Source organism: Artemia franciscana, chromosome 13, assembly GCF_032884065.1.
Source record: "Artemia franciscana chromosome 13, ASM3288406v1, whole genome shotgun sequence".
NCBI classification, from domain to species: Eukaryota; Metazoa; Arthropoda; class Branchiopoda; order Anostraca; family Artemiidae; genus Artemia; species Artemia franciscana.
In genome coordinates this window covers 15,801,805-15,824,227 of record NC_088875.1, presented here as the reverse complement: position 1 = coordinate 15,824,227, position 22,423 = coordinate 15,801,805, and the positions used below count along the sequence as shown (strand labels likewise).

The following is a 22,423-nucleotide window of genomic DNA, read 5'->3' as shown; positions in this document are numbered from 1 at the left end:
TCTTCAAATTTTATTCCATTTTTCAACAAAAAAGACAAACCTCCTTGTCTCATCCGATTTCTAACCTTCGAAATCATTTGGTAACCTGGAAAAATGTAAGACGAGAGACAGCTGTCCATAGATAAAATCGTTTCACAAATACCTAATACATCAATACTAATATTCATAGCAGACAAAAAATTTTCAATATCCTCAGACGATGACGTAACATGGCAATTCCATTCAGACACACGAAAACTCTTATTTTCTTTCCGTATTAGAAATTCAAATGATACATACTGACTTTTTCTTACTGGCTCAGGGCATTTTACAGCACTATCTTGAGCAATTTTACACTCTAAAATTTCATTAACATCTAAAGCATTATTTTCTAATTCATCCAACCGATCCTTCTGGTGTAACGGCAAAACTAATTATCAAGAAATAAGAACAATATAAACTGTACTGATTCCTATTGAAAAAAAAAATCTAAGCGACATCTTGCAACGACCATAGGCGACGGGGGAAAGCATCACTCGTAAGATGTATATAAATTCGACCTTGATCAGACCACACTTGTTTATTACCGTATTCTTCACGTGCTAGGTTCAGAATGTCCCGTCTCTGCTTTGTTTCTGATACAAATATACCAGTGCGCACTAGTTTCGACTTAAGCTTAAAAACTTTTTGGGCAATTTCTTTCGACCTGAATTTGACTAGGACCGGAGCTATGGCATCTTGACGAGTTGTAGAACTGTTTATTTTAAATCTTCTCACTTCCACAATATCACCATCAGACACTTCAGATATTTCCATTTTATTGCGAATCACACCCCCGATTACAGACTTTAAGTCACTACTTGGAGGCTGTTTGATACCGTTGAAAAGAAGACTATCTAGCCTTAAGTCCGGATCATACATATCTAATTTGTGCTCTGCATTCTTAACTCTCTCCTCAAGAAATATTATTTGATTTCTTAGAAATTTCAGCTCGTTACTGAGGGCTAAGAATTTCGGTTCAAACTCAACAATCAAAGCTGAATAAACTTCACTAACGATAGTTGAACTCTGAGCTTTTATGGCATGCAAAGTGTCACTGGATAGAGACTGCCTACCAGCAGCAGTGGCCACTAGTTTTTCATCCAGCTTTTCGTCTATTTTTTTAGCAAGATTTTCCATCACACTTTGGATTTCCTGTTCTGTGTGTCACGTGACCCGTAGCAAAAAACCAGATACTTAAAGACTTTTGACTTTGAGTTCGCAGTCTTTGGATCCAAAACCTCAATAATACGAAATGGCCAATCGGGGAATCCTCGAAACTTTGCTAGAGCCAGATCATGAATACTAAATTTAGCCATTACCTATAGCTCAAATTTATCAAAAGTAGTTTACAGACCTGCTAATTGATTTCTTCACCGTACTGTCAAAAAATATCCAAGCACCCAAAATACTCGTGCCAAAAATCACACGTCACTAATTATCAGAGCTAGCGAAATGCGACTGCATTGAATGAATGCTAGATGCGATCTCTACCTTGACAACCCTTCTTTCTACCATACATGTTCCATATCATCTTCTTCAGTGCCAGGTACCTACGAATGGTAAAGCCGATATTGACTGTTATTATAACCAACTTGTGATGTGTATGAAAAGGGCAGAAGAAGCTGCTGTACCTCGACAATGTATTCGTAAAAGAACACAAAAACCTATCTGGTCAATAGACCCTTGTTTAAAGTCTATAAAAAATAAAGCAAAATTATGGCTCCAGATATGGAATGAATGTGGTCGGCCAAGTTCTGGGTGTGTCGCTGATATCAAACGTAAAACTAAAACCAATTATAAACGTTATCTGAGGTCGGCACGTTACCGCGGTATGGATTTCCCTGTAAGTAGGGAGGATTGGCGAAAAGTGGTCAATTCTGACAAGATAAATGATGAAACTATGACAAGTAATTGCCTTCCAGCTTCAGCTTGGTATAAACATTATACTTCGATTTTTTCAGTGATTAATTATTCAGTGCATTCTGTATATACTCGCCTTCTTACCCCACTCTTTAGTACAACGTTTTCGCAACGCCATATAGTGCCCATATCTTTTTCTTCCGTAATTAATGCTGTTAAAAGTTTAAAATCTGATTCAATAGATAAGGATGGTATTTCTAAGATGCATATGCCGATTGAATGCATCCCCCTTATATCTCACTTTCAGCTTCTTTTTCAAATGTGTCTATGTACTTCATACGTACCTGAGAGTCTTCTGTGTGGCACTGTTTCGTCAATTTTAAAAAGGGGAAAGTCACCGATTGATTGTTCTTGCTATCGACCTATTACTGTATCTTGTAATATTAGTAAGGTTTTTGAGTATATCCTTCTACCAATTTTGACTAAAAATATTATTGAGGATGAGAACCAATTTGGTTTTCGGAGTGGGGTGGGTTGTCAGCATGCGCATAACATTCTGTCTTCTCTATTGGCTGATAATTCTTCCAAGGGAAATGGTCTTTATATTTGTGCCTTGGATCTTTCGAAAGCGTTTGATAGTGTGGTCCATAGTCAGCTCATTTTTTCCTTGTATAATTCTGGGGTCAATCCCTATATTATAATGCTTCTTAGGTTTTGGTACTCAAATTCGTTTCTTCAATTAGGATCTGCACCAGACACTATTATAAGAATGAGAAGAGGAGTTAGGCAGGGTGGTGTTCTGTCCCCTACGCTTTTTAAGATTTGTATTTCCAGTGTGCTGGCTAAGATTTCAGGTGCATACCTTTCTGGTCTTGCGGATGTTTCTTATCTTGCGTATGCTGACGACTTGCTTCTGATTAGCCGTTCCAAAAAGGGTCTTTCCCAAATGGTCTCTACAGTTTCTGATGCTTTCTCTTATATTGGCCTTTCAATTAATATAGATAAATGTGAGTTTCTTCCCTATAACTATATTACTGCTACTCCCCTTCACTGTAATAACTTCACTTTCCCTCTTGTTGATTGTATTCGTTGGCTTGGTATCTCTATTACTAACAATCTTTCGAGCTTACGTCAGCGTACTGTTTGTGATATAAGTAAAAAGATTCAGATTGGTTATGCAAAAATTGTTGCAAATAGAGGGAAGTAAACTTTATTCTACTTTCTGTGATCATTCTGTCCTTTATGCTTCAGGTCTTTTTCCCCCTTCTTAATAATGGTAATTTAAAAAGAATTCGGATAAATTATTTCAAATTTTGCAAATTTCTTCTGTATCTTCCACCTCGGACAAAAAACCGGACTCTTGTTAAAACATTCTCAGTTCCTGGCATAACTTTAAAGTTGGAGATTATTCACAGACAACTCTCCAGTACAGCTTCTGCGCGCCTATCCCCTCACCACCGTCTTATCCGTTTTTTTCGTTGACTTTGTGTGTGTATTTGTTTTTCTCTTTGTGTTTTTTGAATTTCATTTTTTGTGTGTATCTAATGTTCAGTTTTTTCATAGTTCGTTAATTTGCGTGTTTATTTAATTTTTTGTATTAACGTAAAAAATTTCTATTGTCATTACTTTTCATTTTTTGTATGTTTTGCTTTTTTTGTGTGTATTTAATTGTTTGTACTCCACATTTTAATACTTTTATAGTGTTGTTGTGGGTAAGAAATAAATTATTATTATTATTATTATTATAGACATAGTGTAACCGCTTGTATCATCATATTCATGGGGATGAGGGCTTACAACAAAGCTTCTTTTAGAGGGAACTTATGGTCATCCATACCTCACCTCCAAGGGACCCCAAATCCCCTTCTTCAACTCTTTGCTCCCTCCAGTCGAGGCACCAAGATATATGATCATACTACATCGAATACAGTATTACAGATTCAATATAATGTTGAATTTTAACATTTTTATCAAATGTATATAATCATGTAGATCGTTTTTATTTATTATTCTCTTTCTCCACTTCTTCTCGCTTCTCAGCACTCATTAATGGTCTCATTATTATATGAAAGTGACAAGATGTATTTCGCCATACTTTAACATATCTGTCCCTTGTTATGTGTGTGATACCATCGTTATATAGTCTCCTATGTAAAAATACTGATGATTGCAATATATATATATATATATATATATATATATATATATATATATATATATATATATATATATATATATATATATATATATATATATATATATATATATATATATATCCTAGTAGTGGGATTACATCCATTGAAAAACCGTAAAAATAAAACTAAAAGTTTTAAAGCTTAATATAATTCATTCTTAGAAAATGGACGTCAAGTGCTATGTGCCGGAGGGCATAGTATTTATAACCCAGGAGAACCAAGATATATGATCGTCCTACATCGAATAAAGCAATACAGATCCAAAATAAAGTTGAATTTTAAGACTTTTATTAAATATCTATCATAAAAAATATCGTTTTTTATTTATCTAAAATACATAGGGTCCATTAAAGACATATAATTGTTTTTATTACGAGATTTACAATGAAATTGTTCATTAAGGGGGATATGCTACCTTAAAAATTATTTTTCAAGCCTCAATGTTGGCTGATCGTCTCAAAAACATATGAGTCCAATTATAAACATCTCTTTTATTTATTGTTGATAGATTTAATATAGATTCGCCTTAAGAGCGATATGCAACCTTAAAAGATCATTTTTTTCAATCTTCAGCATCGGCTGTCCGTCTCAAAACATTGGGTCCGTCAAAAACATCTAATTTATTTTTATTACGAAATTTACCATAAAATTATGCTTTAAGGGGAATATGCTACCTTAAAAAAATTATTTTTCATACCTCAGTGTTGGCTGATCGTTTCCAAAACATAAGAGTTCAATTAAAGACATCTAATAAATTTTTCTTGATAGATTTAGCATAGATCAAACAGTTCGTGGTAACGAACTGTAGTAAGGAGCGACCCGGCTCAATAGTAAACAAAACTCTAAAAAATGGGATTTTGATACTAATAGATACATCAAAAGAATCAGATTTTTATGATGATTTTAAATATAAAAGTTTCATTAAATTTTGTATTACTCATCAAAAGTTACGAGCCTGAGAAAATTTGCCTTGTTTTGGAAAATAGGGGGAAAGACCCCCTAAAAACTATAGGATCTTAACAAAATCACACCATCGTATTCAGCGTATTAGAGAACCCTACTGTAGAAGTTTCAAGCTCATATCTACAAAAATGTGGAACTTAGTATTTTTTGCCAGAAGACCGATCACGGGTGCGTGTTTATTTGTTTGTTTGTTTGTTTTTTGTTTTTTCCCAGGCGTGATCGTGTCGACCAAGTGGTCCTAGAATGTTGCGGGAGGGCTCATTTTAACAGAATTAAAAGTTCTAGTGACCTTTTTAAGTGACCAAAAAAATTGGAGGGCAACCCTAGGCCCCCTCCCACGGTCAAGATTTTTACCAAAGTCGACGGATCAAAATTTTGAGATAGCCATTTTGTTCAGCATAGTTGAAAAACTTAATAACTGTTTCTTTGGGGCTGACTTACTCCCTCACAGTCCCCAAGGGAGGGGCTGGAAGTTACAAACTTTGACCTGCGTTTATATACAGTAATGGTTACTTGGAAGTCTACAGACCTTTTCAGGGGGGTTTTTTGGTTGGAGAGGGGGGGTTGAGAGGAGGGGCTATGTAGGAGAATCTTCCCTTGGAGGAATTTGTCATGGGAGAAGAGAAATTCCATGAAGGGGGCGCAGGATTTTCTAGCACTATTAAAAAAAACAATGAAAAAATAAATATGAAAAAGTTTTTTCCACTGAAAGTAAGGACCAGCAATAAAACTTGAAACGAACAGAGATTATTACGTATATGGGGGGTTCATCTCTTCCTAAATATCTCGCTCTTTACGCTAAAGTATTTTTAGTAATTTCAACTATTTATTCTACAGTCTTTATGATTCAGGGGTCAATCTTAAAAAATTGAGACAAAATTGAAGCTTTAGTGTAAAGAGCGATATATTAACGAGGGGACAAACCCCCTCATATACATGATAAAAATATATAGGAATATAGAAGTTCGCTACGTAAGTTAATTTGTAAGTTACGTATATTTTTTACTAATAATAACGGTCGTTAAAAATTAAAAAATCTAGTTGCCTTTTTAAGTAACCGAAAAATTGGAGGTCAACTAGGCCTTCTCCCCCACCCTTTTTCTCAAAATCATCTGATTAAAACTAAGAGAAAGCCATTTAGCAAAAAAAAAATTAATACGCAAATTTCGTTTTTATTCTTCATTTGCGGAGAGCCAAAATCAAACATCCATTAATTCAAAAACGTTCAGAAATTAAATAAAAGAACAAGTTTTTCAACTGAAAGTAAGGAGCTACATTAAAACTTAAAACGAACAGAAATTACTCCGTGTATGAAAGGGGTTGTTCCCTCCTCAACGTCCCGCTCTTTACGCTAAAGTTATTTACTGTTTTATAAAGTAGAATTGAGAGAAAGAGTCAAACTTTAGCGTAAAGAACGCGACGTTGAGGAGGGAACAGCCCCTTTCATACACGGAGTAATTTCTGTTTGTTTTAAGTTTTAATGTTGCTCCTCACTTTCAGTTGAAAAACTTTTTTTTTATTTAATTTTGCTTTAAGGGTGATATACTACCTTAAAAATCATTTTCAAGTCTCAGTATTAGCTGATCGTCTCAAAAACGTAAGAATGCATTAAAGACATCTTATTCATTTCACTACAAAATTTATCATAAAATTTAACTTTAAGGGGTTATGCTTAAAGTAATGCTTAAAGTATGATTAAAATCTTAAAAGTAATTTTTTAAGCCTCAGTGTTGGCTGATCGCCTCAAAAATATATGAGTACAATTAAAGACAACACTTTTATTTATTACAAACACAGAAGAGAGAATAATGAGGACTTTTCTTCCCAAGACAGTGAACGAACAAAACCTATTTGAATATTCCGGCCCTATATCTAAGGGCCGTCTTCAGCAAAGAAAATAATAAATAATAACACACTTACAATAAAAGTTCTCGGTTAAAAATCCATTTTTTAAAATAGCCTTGGCATCATTACTTCTTAACGAGAAGTTCAGCTAAGACTGTGTGATAAAAGCTAACATTTTACAAGCTAAAAAGGTTCATTCATTTCACTAACTGTATTTATTAAAAATTGGAATAATTTCTTGTTGCGATATTTGCCTTCAGTGTTGGCTGATTGTCTAAAAAAATATAAGAATCCAATTAAAGACATCTAATTTATGTTTATTGAAAGATTTAGCATAAATTTTGCTTTAAGAACGATATGCCTGCTTAAAAAATTACTTTTAAAACTCAGCATTGGCTGACCGTCTCAAAAGAATAGGAATCTAAATAAAGGCATTTAATTTATTTATATTGCGAGACCTATAACATTTTTTAAGTCTCAAAATCAGCTGACAGTCTCAAAAAACAAAGGAGACCAATTATAGCTAATCGTACTTGCAATTAGTATATTAGCTTATTTTATTTCTTAAAAGTCCTTTCAGTATATAAGAGAATAGATTTGATTTACCGTTAATTATAATGGAGATAGAGTTTACAAGGGCAATTTGTATCAAAACTTCGCATTTCGTAGCAAGTATCGTTACTTCAGATGACTAATTGACTGTGAAAGTGATTAATTGTTCCATTTTTATGATCCAATGCTTAAACAATATATTTTTTTGCTCTCTGAGAAACCATTTAAGAAACTTGTGTTTTAGTTTGACGAATAAGAACGTATACTATTAAAATACCTCTGATTTATTAAAAATGTTTGATTATTTCTGAAACTGGGGTTTTATTTTTACAAATAAGAATACACACGAGGTTTTCTTCTGGATTTAATAAAGCGTTATTTTCTCAGAGTGCAAAAAATTATTTAAGCATTGGTTCATATTAGTGGAACAATAAGTCACTTTTCCCAGTCATTAAGATTACATCTGAAGTTACGATACTTGCTACGACACGCGAATTTTCGGTACAAATTGCCCTTGCAAATTCTTTCTCCGCTATACTTAAGAGTAAATAAAATGCAGTCTCTGTATACTGAAAGAATTTTTAAGAAATGACATCAGTTAATATAGTGTTTGCTAGTAAGACTGTTCATAGAAAAGGTTTTGGGCAAGGTTTGCTTATTTTTCCTTAAATTATTGTAATTTCTAGCAATTGAAGCTTTTTTTTTGTTCTTCGTTTGGTTTTTGTACTATCATGGCTCCGAAAAATTCAGGCGTTGTCAGGTTTGCTTCTCTTTTAAGGTTTTTAAATTGTTGTAATCCATTGTTGAAATATGGTAAAGGTCGCGACTGGACTCCTATCTTTTTTTGTAATTGTCAGCCGACACTGAGGCATGAAAATAATTTTTTAATTTAATATATCTTTCTTAAAGCAAAATCTACGTTAAATCGTAGATAACTTCGAAGACCACACTGCCTTTCCATGACGAAAGTAAAACAGTTCAAAATAGGGATGAAACCTTTTTATTGACAGTGAATAGATATAAAATCATTTAACTGGATATTTCGAACCCATATACAGCGTTCATCATCAGCAGTAAAACTCAGAAGCAGTAAATCAGAGTTTTACTGCTGATGATGAACGCTGTATATGGGTTCGAAATATCCAGTTAAATGATTTTATATCTATTCACTGTCAATAAAAAGGTTTCATCCCTATTTTGAACTGTTTTACTTTCGTTATGTTAAATCTCAAAGCAAAACTAAAAGAGATGCCTTTAATTGGACTCCTATGTTTTTGAGATGGTAAATATAAAGTCCTTAAATAAATAGGTTATGATAGACTTAGATTTTTCTACGCCAAGATTGTTTGGTGAAAACAAAGATAATTATTTTGGTTTAAACTAATTCATTGCTCTAGCCGACACATATGAAAATGTTTTATTTTGAGGTGAAGGGAATGGCAAAATAATCGAAACAGCAACTATTGACAAGCTCTATTTTTATAATATTCATGTTTACATTCAAGTTAACCTCTTTTAACAGAATCTCCAGGATAAAATATCTTCCCTAAACTGTATTTTTATTTTTCTGAATAAGCACATTCTAAAAGCTGAATTCTATGAGGGAAAATTGATTTAATAAGGAACTTTAAAGTATACATAACTTACTAAAATGATATTCAATCCAAAATTTTCCAAAAATCTTGCTTCAAAACCTTAAATAGATATTTCAAAATAATATTAATCCCAAATTTCACAAAAGTTTGGCTCTGAAATATTAATTATATGTCTCAAAATGACATACAATCCCAAATTTTCCATAAATCTTGCTTCGGAATCTCAAATATACATCTCAAAATGACATTAATTCCAGAATTCCTAAAAATCTTGTTTCATAATCTTAAATATACGTCTTAAAATGACATTCAATCCCAAAGTTTCCCAAAAACCTTGTCTCATAATCACTCGTCGAATTGAAACCTAAAATGGTCTAATCGAACAGTTCGTGGTAAAGAACTGTAGGAGCTACCCGGCTCAATAGTAATCGAAACTTTAAAAAATGGAATTTTGATACCAATACAACATCAAAAGAATCGGATTTTTATGCTGATTTTAAATATATACGTTTTGTCAAGTTATTTTTCAAAAAAGGGGGGAAGCACCCCTAAAATACATATAATCTTAATGAAAATCACATCATCAGATTCAGCGTATCAGAGAACCCTACAGTAGAGGTTCAAGCACCTATCTGTAAAAATGTGGAATTTTGTATTTTTTGCCAGTAGAAAGATCACGGATGCGTATTTGTTTGTTTTTTTCCCAAGGGTTCTCGTATCGACTTAGTTGTCCTAGAATGTTGCAAGAGGGCTAATTCTAACGGCATTTAAAAGTTCTAGTGCTCTTTTTAAGTGACCAAAAAATTGGAGGGTCACGCTCATTTTTTCCCAAAGTCACCGGTTCAAAATTTGAGATAGCCATTTTGTTCAGCATAGTCGATAAATCAAATAACTGTGTCTTTGAGGACAACTTAATCCCCCACAGTGCCTGTGGGAAGAGCTGCAAGTTAAGTAGTTTGTCCATTGTTTATGATTGCCCATTGCCCATATTACCCATTGTTATTATTACATTTAGTATTGGTTATTGGGAAGTATACTGACGTTTTCAAGGGGGATTTCTTATGGTGCTGGGCGATCGGGGAAAGGGGTTAAGTGAGAGGATCCTTCCAGGGAGCAATTTGTCATGGGGGAAGAGAATTTTCATGAAGGGGGCGATGGATTTTTCCAGCATTATTTAAGAAAACAATGAGAAATTAAATACAAAAACATGTTTTTTCAACTGCAAGTGAGGAGCAACATTAAAACTTAAAACGAACAGAAATTATTATGTATATGAGGGGTTCGTCCCTTCCTCAATACCTCGCTCGTTACGCTAAAATATTTTTAGTAATTTCAAACGAGCTATTTATTCTAATTAAACGGCCTTTGTGATTGACAGGTCATTCTTAAAGAATTGGAATAAAATTCGAACTTTGGTGTAAAGAGCGAGGTATTGACGAGGGGGCGAGCCCCCTCATATACTTAATAAAAATATACAAATATAGAAGTTCGTTATATAAGTTAACTTGTATTTTTCGTATATTTATTAGTAATAAAACATTCGTAAATAAAATTAAAGTTCCAGTGGCATTTTCAAGCAACCAAAAAAATTGGAGGGCAACTAGGACCCCTCCCCGCCCCCTTTTTCTCAAAATCGTCCGATAAAAACTTTGAGAATGGCATTCAGCCAAAAAAAGTAAAATTAACCTGCAAATTTCGTTGTAGTTGTATTTATACTCTGAGCCAAAATCAAAATCTGCATTAATTCAAAAACAATTAGAAATTAAATAAAAAAAAAACAGTTTTTTTCAACTGAAAGTAAGGAGAAACGTTAAAACTCAAAACAAATAGAAATAGTTATGCATATGAAAGGGACTTTCCCCTCCCCAACACCCCGCTCTTTATGCTAACGCTCGACCATTTCTTACAACTCGAATTTTGAAAACAATAAAAAAACTTTAGCGTAAAGTGGGGCGTTGAGGAGGGGGACAGCCTCTTTCATACAAGGAATAATTTCTGTTCGTTTTAAGTTTTAATGTCGCTACTTACTTTCAGTTAATAAAACATATATATTTTTTTATTTAATAACTCTACATGAGTGAATACTAGGGAACAGTTCCAGAAGATGACTGTTACTAAAAAGGATATTTTTTTCAGCATTAATGTTTAAATATCAGGTTTGCTGTTGCTTTAGTGGTATTATTTTTTACTCTGATGTAGTAAAAACGAGTTGGATAGTAACATCTTTTATGATTGATGGGCTAAAATTTGTTCTTATCAGCCATTTAGGCAAAAACTATTAAACACACACCAAATATTCGTCAGATTATAATTGAACTCTGGACTCTATTTACTTTCATCGTGTTAGAGCTTAACTTTGGCATGAACGTTCTTCCAAAAACTCATCCTCCAGTACAGGATTGGTGTGTTTTTAGATCAAAGTCTTAGAATAAGGTCGTTAATTTGGTTTCTGTAGAAATTCAATTGTGGCTAAATTCACAGATACAGCTTACGAATTCCAGTTCCTGAGGAAAACGAATATTACCTCAATGACATGATTGTATGCACAAGTACTGTCCCTAGGGGTGAGGCTGGTTCATTGCTTACTAAAGTTGATATGCTAGGTAAACTGTGAAAGAGAAACTTCGCCTCTACTTCTTCCTTGAGCTAGAAAAGGCCTGCAAACTTTTTTGCTTTTCGCAATTTATTCAGTTCTGACAAGCAATGAAATTTTACAGGCCCTAGTTCTTCATATACTTCGTCTCTTTTTCTTCCTTGGGTTAGACCAATCTTTGCTACTTTGCCCGTGAAGAGGGTGGAAACTGTGTCCAAAATTTTTCTTGTTCCCTCTTTTCTAAGTATTTATTTAACTTCCGTTATCCTAACCTAGCCCTACCTCTTTTGGCAAGGAATAATCCCGTCAGTATTCTCCATACTTGAAGATGCAATCATATTATTTTATTCACTACCATCACCACATTTATAATCTTTTATTCATTTGCTTAGTGTGCCATAATTTTAAATGCCAGATGGTGCCGACCCGGTTAGAGAAAAACTATTTTTAGTTCGACCATTACTTCGTAATACTAGTAACAGCCTGTCGGACCGTCAGGTCGATAAACTAACCAGCACTCTACTTATATTTAGCCTTGATTGAAGCTTCTGTTCTGGCTGCTATGTTGTAATCTTAAAAAAAAACATGAATTCCTTTTTCGAAATATAATGCCAGCTTCGCTTTAGGGGCTTTACTTACCATTAACACCATTATTGGCTATTTAACATACTATTCTAGGGATGCGACGTTTATTGTTAATACCATTTGTAACTGTTCTAGAAATTGTTGTTTCTATGCAATTAAACTGGATCAATGACTAACGTAGTTTACTTTTGTACAAACTTTATCGTTAGTTCAAACGACTAATTTTTTCTGTTTTTTCTAATCTTCTGCTCTTGTTTTCAATTTCCAGATCAATAAGACAAATTCATATTTGAATAAACAATTTCTCATCGATGATTTTTGTCGTTGATGTTATCTTAAGATAAGAAAAGGTTCCCGTATCTTCCAAAAGACAATATTTGTTAGGAATTTAGATGCAGCATAAGGAGAGTAATACGTTACGGGAATAGCATAGATTCTTTTAAACAAAGATTGAGGCACAAGTATCCAATAATCTTTTTCCCTGCTCCCAGAAAAGGAGGGAAAATGGTCAAATCAATCAGAGATTCTTGCCCGCAAGTTGTCCATCACGACTTCATATTTCTGATTCTCCTTGTTTCCTACACTTTACAAAGCATCAGAAAGAAGAAAAAAGACTTGCTTTGCGCTGCTATTTCATGAAGAATTGCTTTGTGCTGCTATTTAAGACTTAATTTGCGCAGCTATTTTATAAAGTTTCAATAAATATAGTCTTACCCATCAACGGTTACGAGTCTGAGAAAATTCACCTGATTTTTGAAAAAAAAGAAGGAAATACCCCCTAAATGTCATAGAATCTTAATGAAAATTACACCATCATATTCAGTGTATTAGATAACCCTTCTGTAGAGGTTTCAAGCTCCTATCTGCAAATATGTGGGATTTTGTATTTTTTGCCAGAAGAAAGATCACGGATACATGTTTATTTGTTTGTCTTTGTTTGTTTGTTTGTATTCCCCAGGCGTGATCGTATCGGCCCAGTGGGCCTAAAACATCGGGTGAGGGCTCATTCTAACGGAAATTAAAAGCTCTAGTGTCATTTTGAAGTGACCAAAAAATTGGAGGGCAATTAGTCCCTCTCCCACGCCATTTTTCTTTCAAAATCATCCGATCAAAAACCTGAGATTAGTATTTTGTTCAGTATAGTTGAAAAGCCTAATAACCTTTTTTTTTATAGATGACATGATCCCCTACTGCCCATGAGGAAAGGTTTTTAAGTTATAAAATGTGCCAATTGATTACCTATAATATTTGTTATTGGGAAGTATACTTACATTTTTCGTTAGGTAGCATGGGTATTTCTCTGGGGGACTTGCACGGTGAGAATATTTCATGGAGAGGGAAGTGTCCATGGGTAACCTCTTCAGGGGAAAAATTATACCGGAAGAATTTGCCAGAATCCCTATACACAATGTCTTTGTATGTCTTGCTTTCTCCTTACCGACACGATTTTACGCATGGAGGTGTTCAGGGTAATTGTCCGGGTAAATTTTCACCCGAATTAAATTGTCTAGAAGATATTTCCTGTGAGGAGGGATATTTTTCCATGCACGTGGAGCCAGATTCCATGGCGTTATTTAAAAAAAAAACGATTAGAAATTAAATAAAAAATCAAGGTCTTTCCACTGAAAGTAAGGAGCGATATTAAAAATTAAAACGAACAGAAATTATTAGATATATGAGGGGGTTGCCCCATCCTCAAAGCCTCTCTCTTTACGCTAAAATTTAAATTATGTCCAAATTCCTTATAAACGACTCCTGGAACACAAGAGCCGTTTAATTAGAACAATAATTAGCCTTTATAAAAGTGCAAAAACTTTAGCGTTAGGAGTGAGGTGTTGAGGAGGGGGCAAACCTCTCACATACCTAATAGTTTTTGTTCGTTTTAAGTTTTAATTTTACTCCTTACTTTCAGTTGAAAAAAGTAGTTTTTTTTAATTCAATAGCTAAATCAAACCTCCGGTGAGAAATATACAAAAATTAATTAGTTGAATTTCAAACTTTATACAAGCTACATGCAGTCTCGTTCAAAAAGTCATAAAGCGTGTCAATCATAAGGACAAAGAAAAAAGAGAGAATTGAAACCAGCACAAAGATACCGAGATCTTATAGGTGGAGGTGTGTAGGACCACCACCGTCTCCCCACTCTGCTTAGGTACCTGGCCACGTGTACACACATACACAAAGGGAACGTTCGTATCCCAAGGAACAAAGCGAGACACTCCAAAATATAGCACAGAAAAGTATGTCTAAACTTGCCAAAATTACAGTATTTTTGCCAAAATACACATCACTTGGAATCAGCAGATAAATATAGAAACTTTTACCACCAGTCATTGCTTAGCCAGCAACTAAACATCCACATAAGCACCCAGAAGAAAAAAAAGGAAAAGAAAGCTTCTTTCAATGCATCCTTTCAAAGGAAGTGAAAGTCAAATACATCTTCGCCTCATATTCAACAGCCTCATCCATCATTGTCTTCATAATGTCATCTTCGTGTCTTTTTTAGTCAATATAGATTATTAATTGGGGAAAAGGTGTTTTGGAACCATAGCGGACATATATAAAGGTGTGCACTTATCGGCAGCGAGAAGATTATTTTTCAAACGTTAGTGATTCGAACAATGGTGTATCTTCTTTATGGTTGGAAAATTATGTTGTGGAGTTATTCTTTTCAGTAGCGTACCCGAGGGTAGGGAGTACCTAAGAAAATTACAATACATGTTAGCACTTCCTCCACCTAACTTCCTATCTTATAAGACCGGTTCATTTGCGAATGTTTTTTTCTCTTTATTCCTTTTTTTATCATGTGTTGATAGCACTCCATCCAATTCCACAATTGGTGTATCCAATTCCACTATCTGCAGCAGATAAGCAGCTTATGAATATGTGATTTTATTTCATTGTATCATCATCTGAGAGCGACTCGGTCCAGCAGTAACCGAAACTCTAAGAAACAGAACTTTGATAACAGTTGATACATAAAAAAATTGATTTTTATGCTGATTTCATATCTATAAAATTCATTAAGTTTAATGTTACCCATCAAAAACTAGGAGCCTGAGAAAGTTTGCGTGATTTTTAAAGAAGGGAAAAATTTCGCAAAAAGTAGTTACTACAATTGCTACGATTGCAAAACTACGATTCTCCCCCAAATAGGACCAAGTTCATATCGATTAAAAATTCTAAGATAGTCCATCGATTTAATAGCATAGAAATTTTAAATAATAGTTGCGAAATTGGTTCTTAAAATCCCCGCTACATATAAACTACGTTTATTAGTTTAGCACTATTTTTAATAATCAGAAATGTTTAATAGGCTCGAAAAAGAAAAAACTGTCTCTAGATCAACAAGGAAGTAGACAACAGCTTGAATAGTGTCACAAGGTTGAAGAAAGAAACTTAGAGAGAAGGAGAGTGATATAAAAGTCGAGCTAAACAAGTAGGTAACAGAAGGTTACAACAACGGTAAAAGGTTACAATAATAACTAAAACAAGGGTGCTGTCAAATTAAGTATGGACAACAGACGCAAAGAATATGAAAAAGCGACAGTTCTCTATAAACATCAATTTTTAAATTCTTGCAGATGAACTGTAGAAGCCACTCCTTACTTATAGCTAAAAAAAAAGACAAAGGTTTTTTCTGTGTCCGATATATTTTTTTACAACAGGAGTTTCCCTTTTATTGATTTTAAAGATGATAATTGATAATGCTACCCATGCAAAAAAGTGATTTTTCTTGCTGTTCAAGCCAGGGGGCTGTAATTTTCCTGAATAAAGTCTTCGGACATGGTAATTCCAGTGGTGTACTTTTTGTTCTGATCCGACGCCACTTTTTTTTAGACCAGAATGCACTCTCTAGAGATGCAACTAGGGTTCATTCTCTACTATATCCTGCAAACAAAAAGCTGAAGGCTTTTTCTGTGCGTCTACCGCCTGAACTAGTAACTCTATTAATCAAATTTAATCTATTCGTTTTTGTAAAACCATAGCTTCATAACTTACAGCCCTTTTCCCAGGCACTCTGGAGGATCATATCATCACCAAAAACATAATCATTGGTTTTTTCGACTAAAGGGGGTCTTTTGGGGAGGAGGGCTATCTGCCTTCGAATCTTTTCGGTCACATAAACCATAAATTACAACAAAACTGACTAGAAAAGGTAGATGGCCGCGGTATCTGGCCCGAAGAATTTTCTCCTTTACTAGATTTCTGAATTTTTCTATTTCTTATTATACTATTAATAGAACATTTTGGCTAAGGGGCCAAGGAAATTTCGTTCATGAACTGTCTGTTCAAACGCAAAAAAACTGCTTTATGATGCGAATGTTTGGCAGAACAGCTTCAGATGGAGTCCGCATTCAGAGATCTTTTTCCTGCATATATTGTGAAACAACACTTCAACTCGCAAAAGGGGGGACTTTTCATCACCTGGTATACATCTAAGAACCCCATGTGCTCCACACAGTTCCCCTTTATTTGGTACACTCCACCTGGTGTACATGTTTTCTGAGATGAGCCGCCCTTCGCAACTCACGCACTGTAGGTTCTAGCTTAAGGATAAGCAAAAGCTATCCTCTTGGACTGAAGCAAGAGTTACTGAAAACTATCTAAAATATTCTGTCAGACTTACTAATCTGCACTGAAGTCGATTTTTTATGTAAAAAGTGCAAAAGCTAGAACCCTTACCAATTTCTCGTAATGAACTGAAGTCAACAGAAGGGGAAACTAAAGCAGAAGAAACCGAAGAGCTACTCACTCACCCAACATAATAAACATCAAGATCCTTTATACATGTAGTAATTTTCCAAAATTTTCCCAGAGGTGGTTAAACTGAACTAATTAAAGGTGAATATATCTCATTTGCCTTATTAGGGTTCCTATGATTGTCAAAAAGACATTTTTGATAGGTTTCCTTGATTATCTATTTATCATGAAGTTTATACATATGTAATAATATTTGATGACAGGGAATGTTAAAAATTTGTTAAATTCGGAACTTACAAAAAAAATTCATTAGAAAGTTAGCTCTAAGTAATTTTCCCCCTTGAAAAAACCCTTTCAAGTCTTTTTTGCCCTTTGAATCCAACTACATTTTGACATGTTTTCGCTGGTTTTTTGTTTTTCTGCTAGCTATCATCTCTTTTTTTTCATGCACGCTGGCTCAAAGTGACTTTTTTTTGTATAATCTTAACCTACTTCTGAACTAGCATTTAAGTTCTACCATTTTTTTCTTGGTAAAGAAAAATAATTCTTGATTTTTTCCTCTTTTATACTCTTTTTTGGCCATAAATATCTGGGCCATGAATTTCATTGTTTGAGTTAAGTTTCGAGTCTATTTTCTTGGGACTTAAGACCTTTGCGTTAACGTGTATTTTGTCCTTGCTATTAGCTTGTCTTAGAAAAGCTTTTGAAAAAGAAGAAGGTAGGAAAAAACAGATTTAAACTCCATCCAGAACACTCATCGTGGAAAAATCTAAGCACTCAAGAGAATGAAATTGTTGGCAAATTTTACAGCAAAATTCAATTTTAGCAACATTCTGGTATTCCTATTATCTCCCCATACATCTTACTGTGATTTAAATCCTTCATAGTCTCTGGCATAAGGAAAACAGGGAGGCACGCGCGTTACTCAATTACTCTCTTAGAATGATTCTAGCCGGCTCTTAGAAAAGTCTTTAAATTGCGTGTGGCCGTTCCATCTTAGAGCCAGTGGATAAAGGCTTTAATAATTGAGAAAAGGTGGTTACGGGTGAAATAAGTTAAGTGCGTTAATTTAAAAGCATGTTTGTGGTAAGCGCCAGCTCTTCTTTTGATCAAAGAATCTTCAATTGAATAAGGATTTAGTCAATTGGATGAGAAAGCAATACGATTTGGTGTTTGTATATTAAGGTGCATCGTTAAGAAAGTTTTAAATTGATTTTGTGTTAATATTATCCCTACGTAATCTAATTGTTTTTAAGTGTGGAAGAAATAGTGAGTGACTTAAATGAAAGTGTGCATGATTGAATGTTTTGAATATTAAAGTGCTGGATGCAACAGTAATAAAAACTGAGCACTAGGAGACACACGAAGAATGCAATTATTCCTGTCTTTGATGTCATCAGGTAAACTTTTTACTATTCTCGTTTTAAGAAAGGGGATCTTGAATGGGACATATACACACTAGGTAAGTTAAAGGTTTGGACCCGTACATCCCCTGAGACAATAGTGTAATTTCGTCAAAATTCTGTGGATGGGGGTAAAGTTGGAGTCGATTTTCCCTTGTCAAGTGAAAATTATAGTGAAAGCTGGAAAATAAGCCATGTAATACCGTAGAGGTAAAAATAAGCCATATAGCATTAGGCATATAGAGGTAAAAATAAACTAAAGAAAACCTGCCCGATTCTGTGGAAATTGAATCATATAGGCTTATCTTAGTTTTGACAAGATTTTTGAAGAAACTGAATTTCAGTGGTAGGGGGGGAGGGTAACTGAGGCTGGGAGGGGCAGTTTTCCTCTGTCCCATAAAAAATTATGCCCCTGTCCTGAGTCACTAAAATTTGTGTTGTTTCCTATGTGCTCTTATATCATCCGTAAAATTCGACGTTCTTAAGTTTTCTTTGGGGGTTTTGCGTTAGAAATGTGCTTTCCTTGCCTTTTTTACATTGTAGGGTCAAGGTCATTAGCATTGAAATCTAAGAGGGGGGGAATAATGCTGGGGGAATGCAACTATTCATGTCTTGATGATGTCAGGTAAAATTTTCATCATTCTCTTTTTAAGCACAGGGACATTGAACATAGAAGAATCACAGCATCAGGCCCATACGTAGAAATTGATGGGGGGGATGGTAGGCGTCGAACCAGTTCTGTTTTTGAATGCTGACGATTTTTCCAAAGATGTTTTGATCTGCTTTATAAGTCGCCTTCTACTTATTTTCCAAAATTACAGCTCCCCTTTACCAAAAAAACTCATATGTACTTGCATACCAGGGCCTACTAGATTTCAAGTTTCTATAGGGATAACCAACGGCTTGAAATCATTAGCCACGACTGATACACCGCACGCAGAATAAAAATGAAAATTGGAAAAAATTGCAGGTAGATTAGAATGTCTTTCTTTTTTCCAAGTACAGAGGTTCACATTGTCTTGTCTTCATCACGTTATTTAATTTTTTTAATTAGTTTCTCATTTAGCAAACATATACAAATAGAGCACCCAAACAAAACCCGGATTTTTCACAAACATATTTTGACAAATTTAGTATAGAAAATCTACTAAATAATTAAGAGTTCCATTAATCGTTACAAAGAAAAAATAAGATCCTTTCAAATAATTTTAATTGACATATATTATAAACATTCCACGGTTTACTATTCCAAGACTTCCAGGACACTAGCCAGGCGCCTTAAACTACCCATCCATGATGACAAGTGAAAAGGATTTTGACACAGGATATGACATTTGACCAAGCGAATTGGGCGGCTGATCAAGTGATTTATGTATTGCATCGACAACAGTCTTTTCAAAACAAATACCTTTAACTAAAACTTGGCCGCTCTCTGGCTTAGCTGGGTTTATTATCAAACAGTTCGCGGTAACGAACTCTAAGTGAGGAGTGACTCAGCCCAACAGTAATTAAAACTCTAAAAATAAAGTTGTTAACAATTGGCACATCTAAAGAATTTTTATGCTGATTACAATATATATATATAATATATATATATATATATATATATATATATATATATATATATATATATATATATATATGTATGTATATGTATATATATATATATATATATATATATATATATATATATGTATATATATATATATATATATATATATATATATATATATATATATATATATATATATATACATATATGTATATATATTTATATATATATATGTATATATATATATATATATATATATATATATATATATATATATATATATATATATATATATATATATATAAATATATATATATATATATATATATATATATAAACGATATTATAACTTCCAATTTCCAACCAAATGGGCTCTATTAAAAGTATAAACGACCGCTCATTTTATAAAAAACTCATCTGCCCCCAGGGCATAACTTACAACCCTTGCTCCGGGGCTCTGGTGGGCTGTGCCAAACCTTAAGGGTTATTTGAATCTACTTTGGACTATTTTTAACAAAATGGCTATCTCACAATTTCTGTCAGATACGTTTGGGGAAAATAGGGCGTCGGAGGGCTGGGGGACTAGTTACACTCCGTCTCTTTTGACCCTTAAAAGTGAGCTAGAAAGCTCAATTATATAATTAGTCCTTGTAGTCTTATATGTACCCAGGGCAAAACTTGCAACCCTTGACCCAGGGCTCTGGTGGGTTGTGTCAACTCTGGAGATTTTTTTATATGTTCTTTGGACTATTTTTAACAAAATGGCTACCTCGAAATTTCTGTCATCTACGTTCTGGGCAAAGAGTTGTCTCTTAAAAGAGAGCTAGATTAAATGTACAACTAAACCAGCCTCCTCCAAAGTTCACATCCAATCAGTTGCCCTCCAATCAGTTTTAACGAATTAAAAATGGTACTAGATGCTTCAATGCTCAATCAAAAGAGTCCCTTTCGAAGTTCCTACGACAACTCCTTCTACACGAAACGCCCTGGTCTACAACCAAAAAATAAATAATGCATTGTGTTAACATCGTTCTTTTCTTAGGCAGCACTATTGCGCTGCCTGTGATTAAATGAAAAGAAAACAAGTTTCTCAACTAAAAATAAGCAGTAAAATCGAAACTTCAAACAAACGGAAGTTATCCCATATATAAGGGGGACTGGCCCCTCTTCAATCCCTTACTCACACCTCTAATGTTTTTAGTGCTTTAAAAAATCTTCTTGTTCCAATTCCACGGCCCTTGTGGTTCACCAATCATTTTAAAGAATTCGGACAAAAAGTCAAATTTAGCGTAAAGAGTGAGGGATTGAGGAGGGGGGAACCGGGGCAGCTCTCATCATATATATAATAATTTTTGTTCGTTGTAGTTTTTAATTTTGCTCCTTTTATTCAGCTGTAAAACTTTTTATGTTTAACTTTTGATAATTAAAACTGTTTGCTTTAATTAGTTTCTGATCGTTTTTCAAAACATACCCAGGCATAACCAATACATAATGTAGGATACTGGCCCCATAAAACCCTGATTTTATCAATGAATCGTATATATCAATAATTGTAAATTGATCTATAATGTCCCGCTTTTCAGGCGCTGTGCATAAGAATTAAAATGTTGGATTGTAATTGAAGTTTTGGACAAAATTTGAATATTCAGACGAATTTTTGATGAATGGTAGTTTTGTTGAATATGGCCGTAATAATTTTTGTAATACAGACTTTCAAATGGACGTAAATGGGTATTATTGTTCGTAGGATGGAAATACTGTGTAACTTTTGACAGAGGCGTCATTTGGGGGGGGGTCAGGGGAAGGCAAATGCCCACCCCTGATTTTCCAGGGGGCCCAAGCTTCCACCACAAAGGGCCTTTTTCCGGCCATAATTATCCATTATGTTTAACATAATCCATTCTGTTCAAACGATTTGAACTAACTGCACGCCTATTAGCCAAAGAGCGTAATTACCTGACGACCCTTGGGGTAATCACGCTATTTGCTATTAATTATTGTAAACTTTGAAAGTAGGTTAGATTCATAATAAAAGTCTCAAGTTCTGTCAAATGCCCCATGCCCACCCCAAGATTTGGCCCAAATGGCGCCTCTGACTTTTGATCTTCTACGCAACTAAAGCTGGTACCCCCTCTTCAATAGGGTTCTCTGATTTTTAAATACGGTAGATTGCACTCATAAGTTTGAATATATTGAAACATTGTATATTAATAAGAGAAGACAACTAGTATCATTTAAAATCATTGAAAACAAAGCTCCTCTTACCACCTTGAAACCCCAGTCCCCCTCAAAAGATTTTTTTGATGACAAGGCTTATGATGCCTTGCCTCGCCCTTTTCATCTCTGTGACCAAAGGCAGATAAATATAATGTTTTATGCTACATAGAAAAATAGTGTTGCAATAGAAGGGGTACTATTACCCCAAACATATCCCGGGAATGATGAGGAATTAGATAGCAATTTCTACCAATTCCCCAAAAATAAATCCTATGTTTATCTGAAGGCTCAATGAGATTTTAGATATTTAAGCATTAAAATGCACTCTTTAAGGCATA

The 22,423-nt window shown here is 34.2% G+C and overlaps 2 protein-coding genes across 2 annotated transcripts in view; both read left to right on the top strand.

Moving 5' to 3' along the window:
* Positions 1-1,492: 1,492 nt before the first annotated feature.
* Positions 1,493-12,385, top strand: LOC136034264 (uncharacterized). The gene is made up of 2 exons (XM_065715405.1): positions 1,493-2,531; positions 12,303-12,385. The coding sequence occupies exons 1-2, from the start codon at positions 1,493-1,495 to the stop codon at positions 12,383-12,385; spliced, it is 1,122 nt and encodes a 373-aa protein (XP_065571477.1).
* A 5,473-nt stretch (positions 12,386-17,858) lies between these two features.
* The window catches only part of LOC136034577 (glutamate receptor-interacting protein 2-like), a 353,116-nt gene continuing 348,551 nt past the window's right edge, over positions 17,859-22,423 (top strand). The window contains exon 1 of the mRNA XM_065715826.1: positions 17,859-18,313. Coding sequence (XP_065571898.1) covers positions 18,283-18,313 — 31 coding nt within the window. The 5' untranslated portion in view covers positions 17,859-18,282. The remainder of the gene's footprint in view (positions 18,314-22,423) is intronic.

What these genes read in the sequence shown, in the direction of transcription:
- LOC136034264 (XM_065715405.1), top strand. Translation starts at nt 1,493, where the DNA reads ATGCTAGATGCGATCTCTACCTTGACAACCCTTCTTTCTACCATACAT. An exon ending in GTTTGATAGTGTGGTCCATA is followed by an intron (nt 2,532 to 12,302) that starts GTCAGCTCATTT and finishes ATACTATTCTAG; the next exon opens with GGATGCGACGTTTATTGTTA.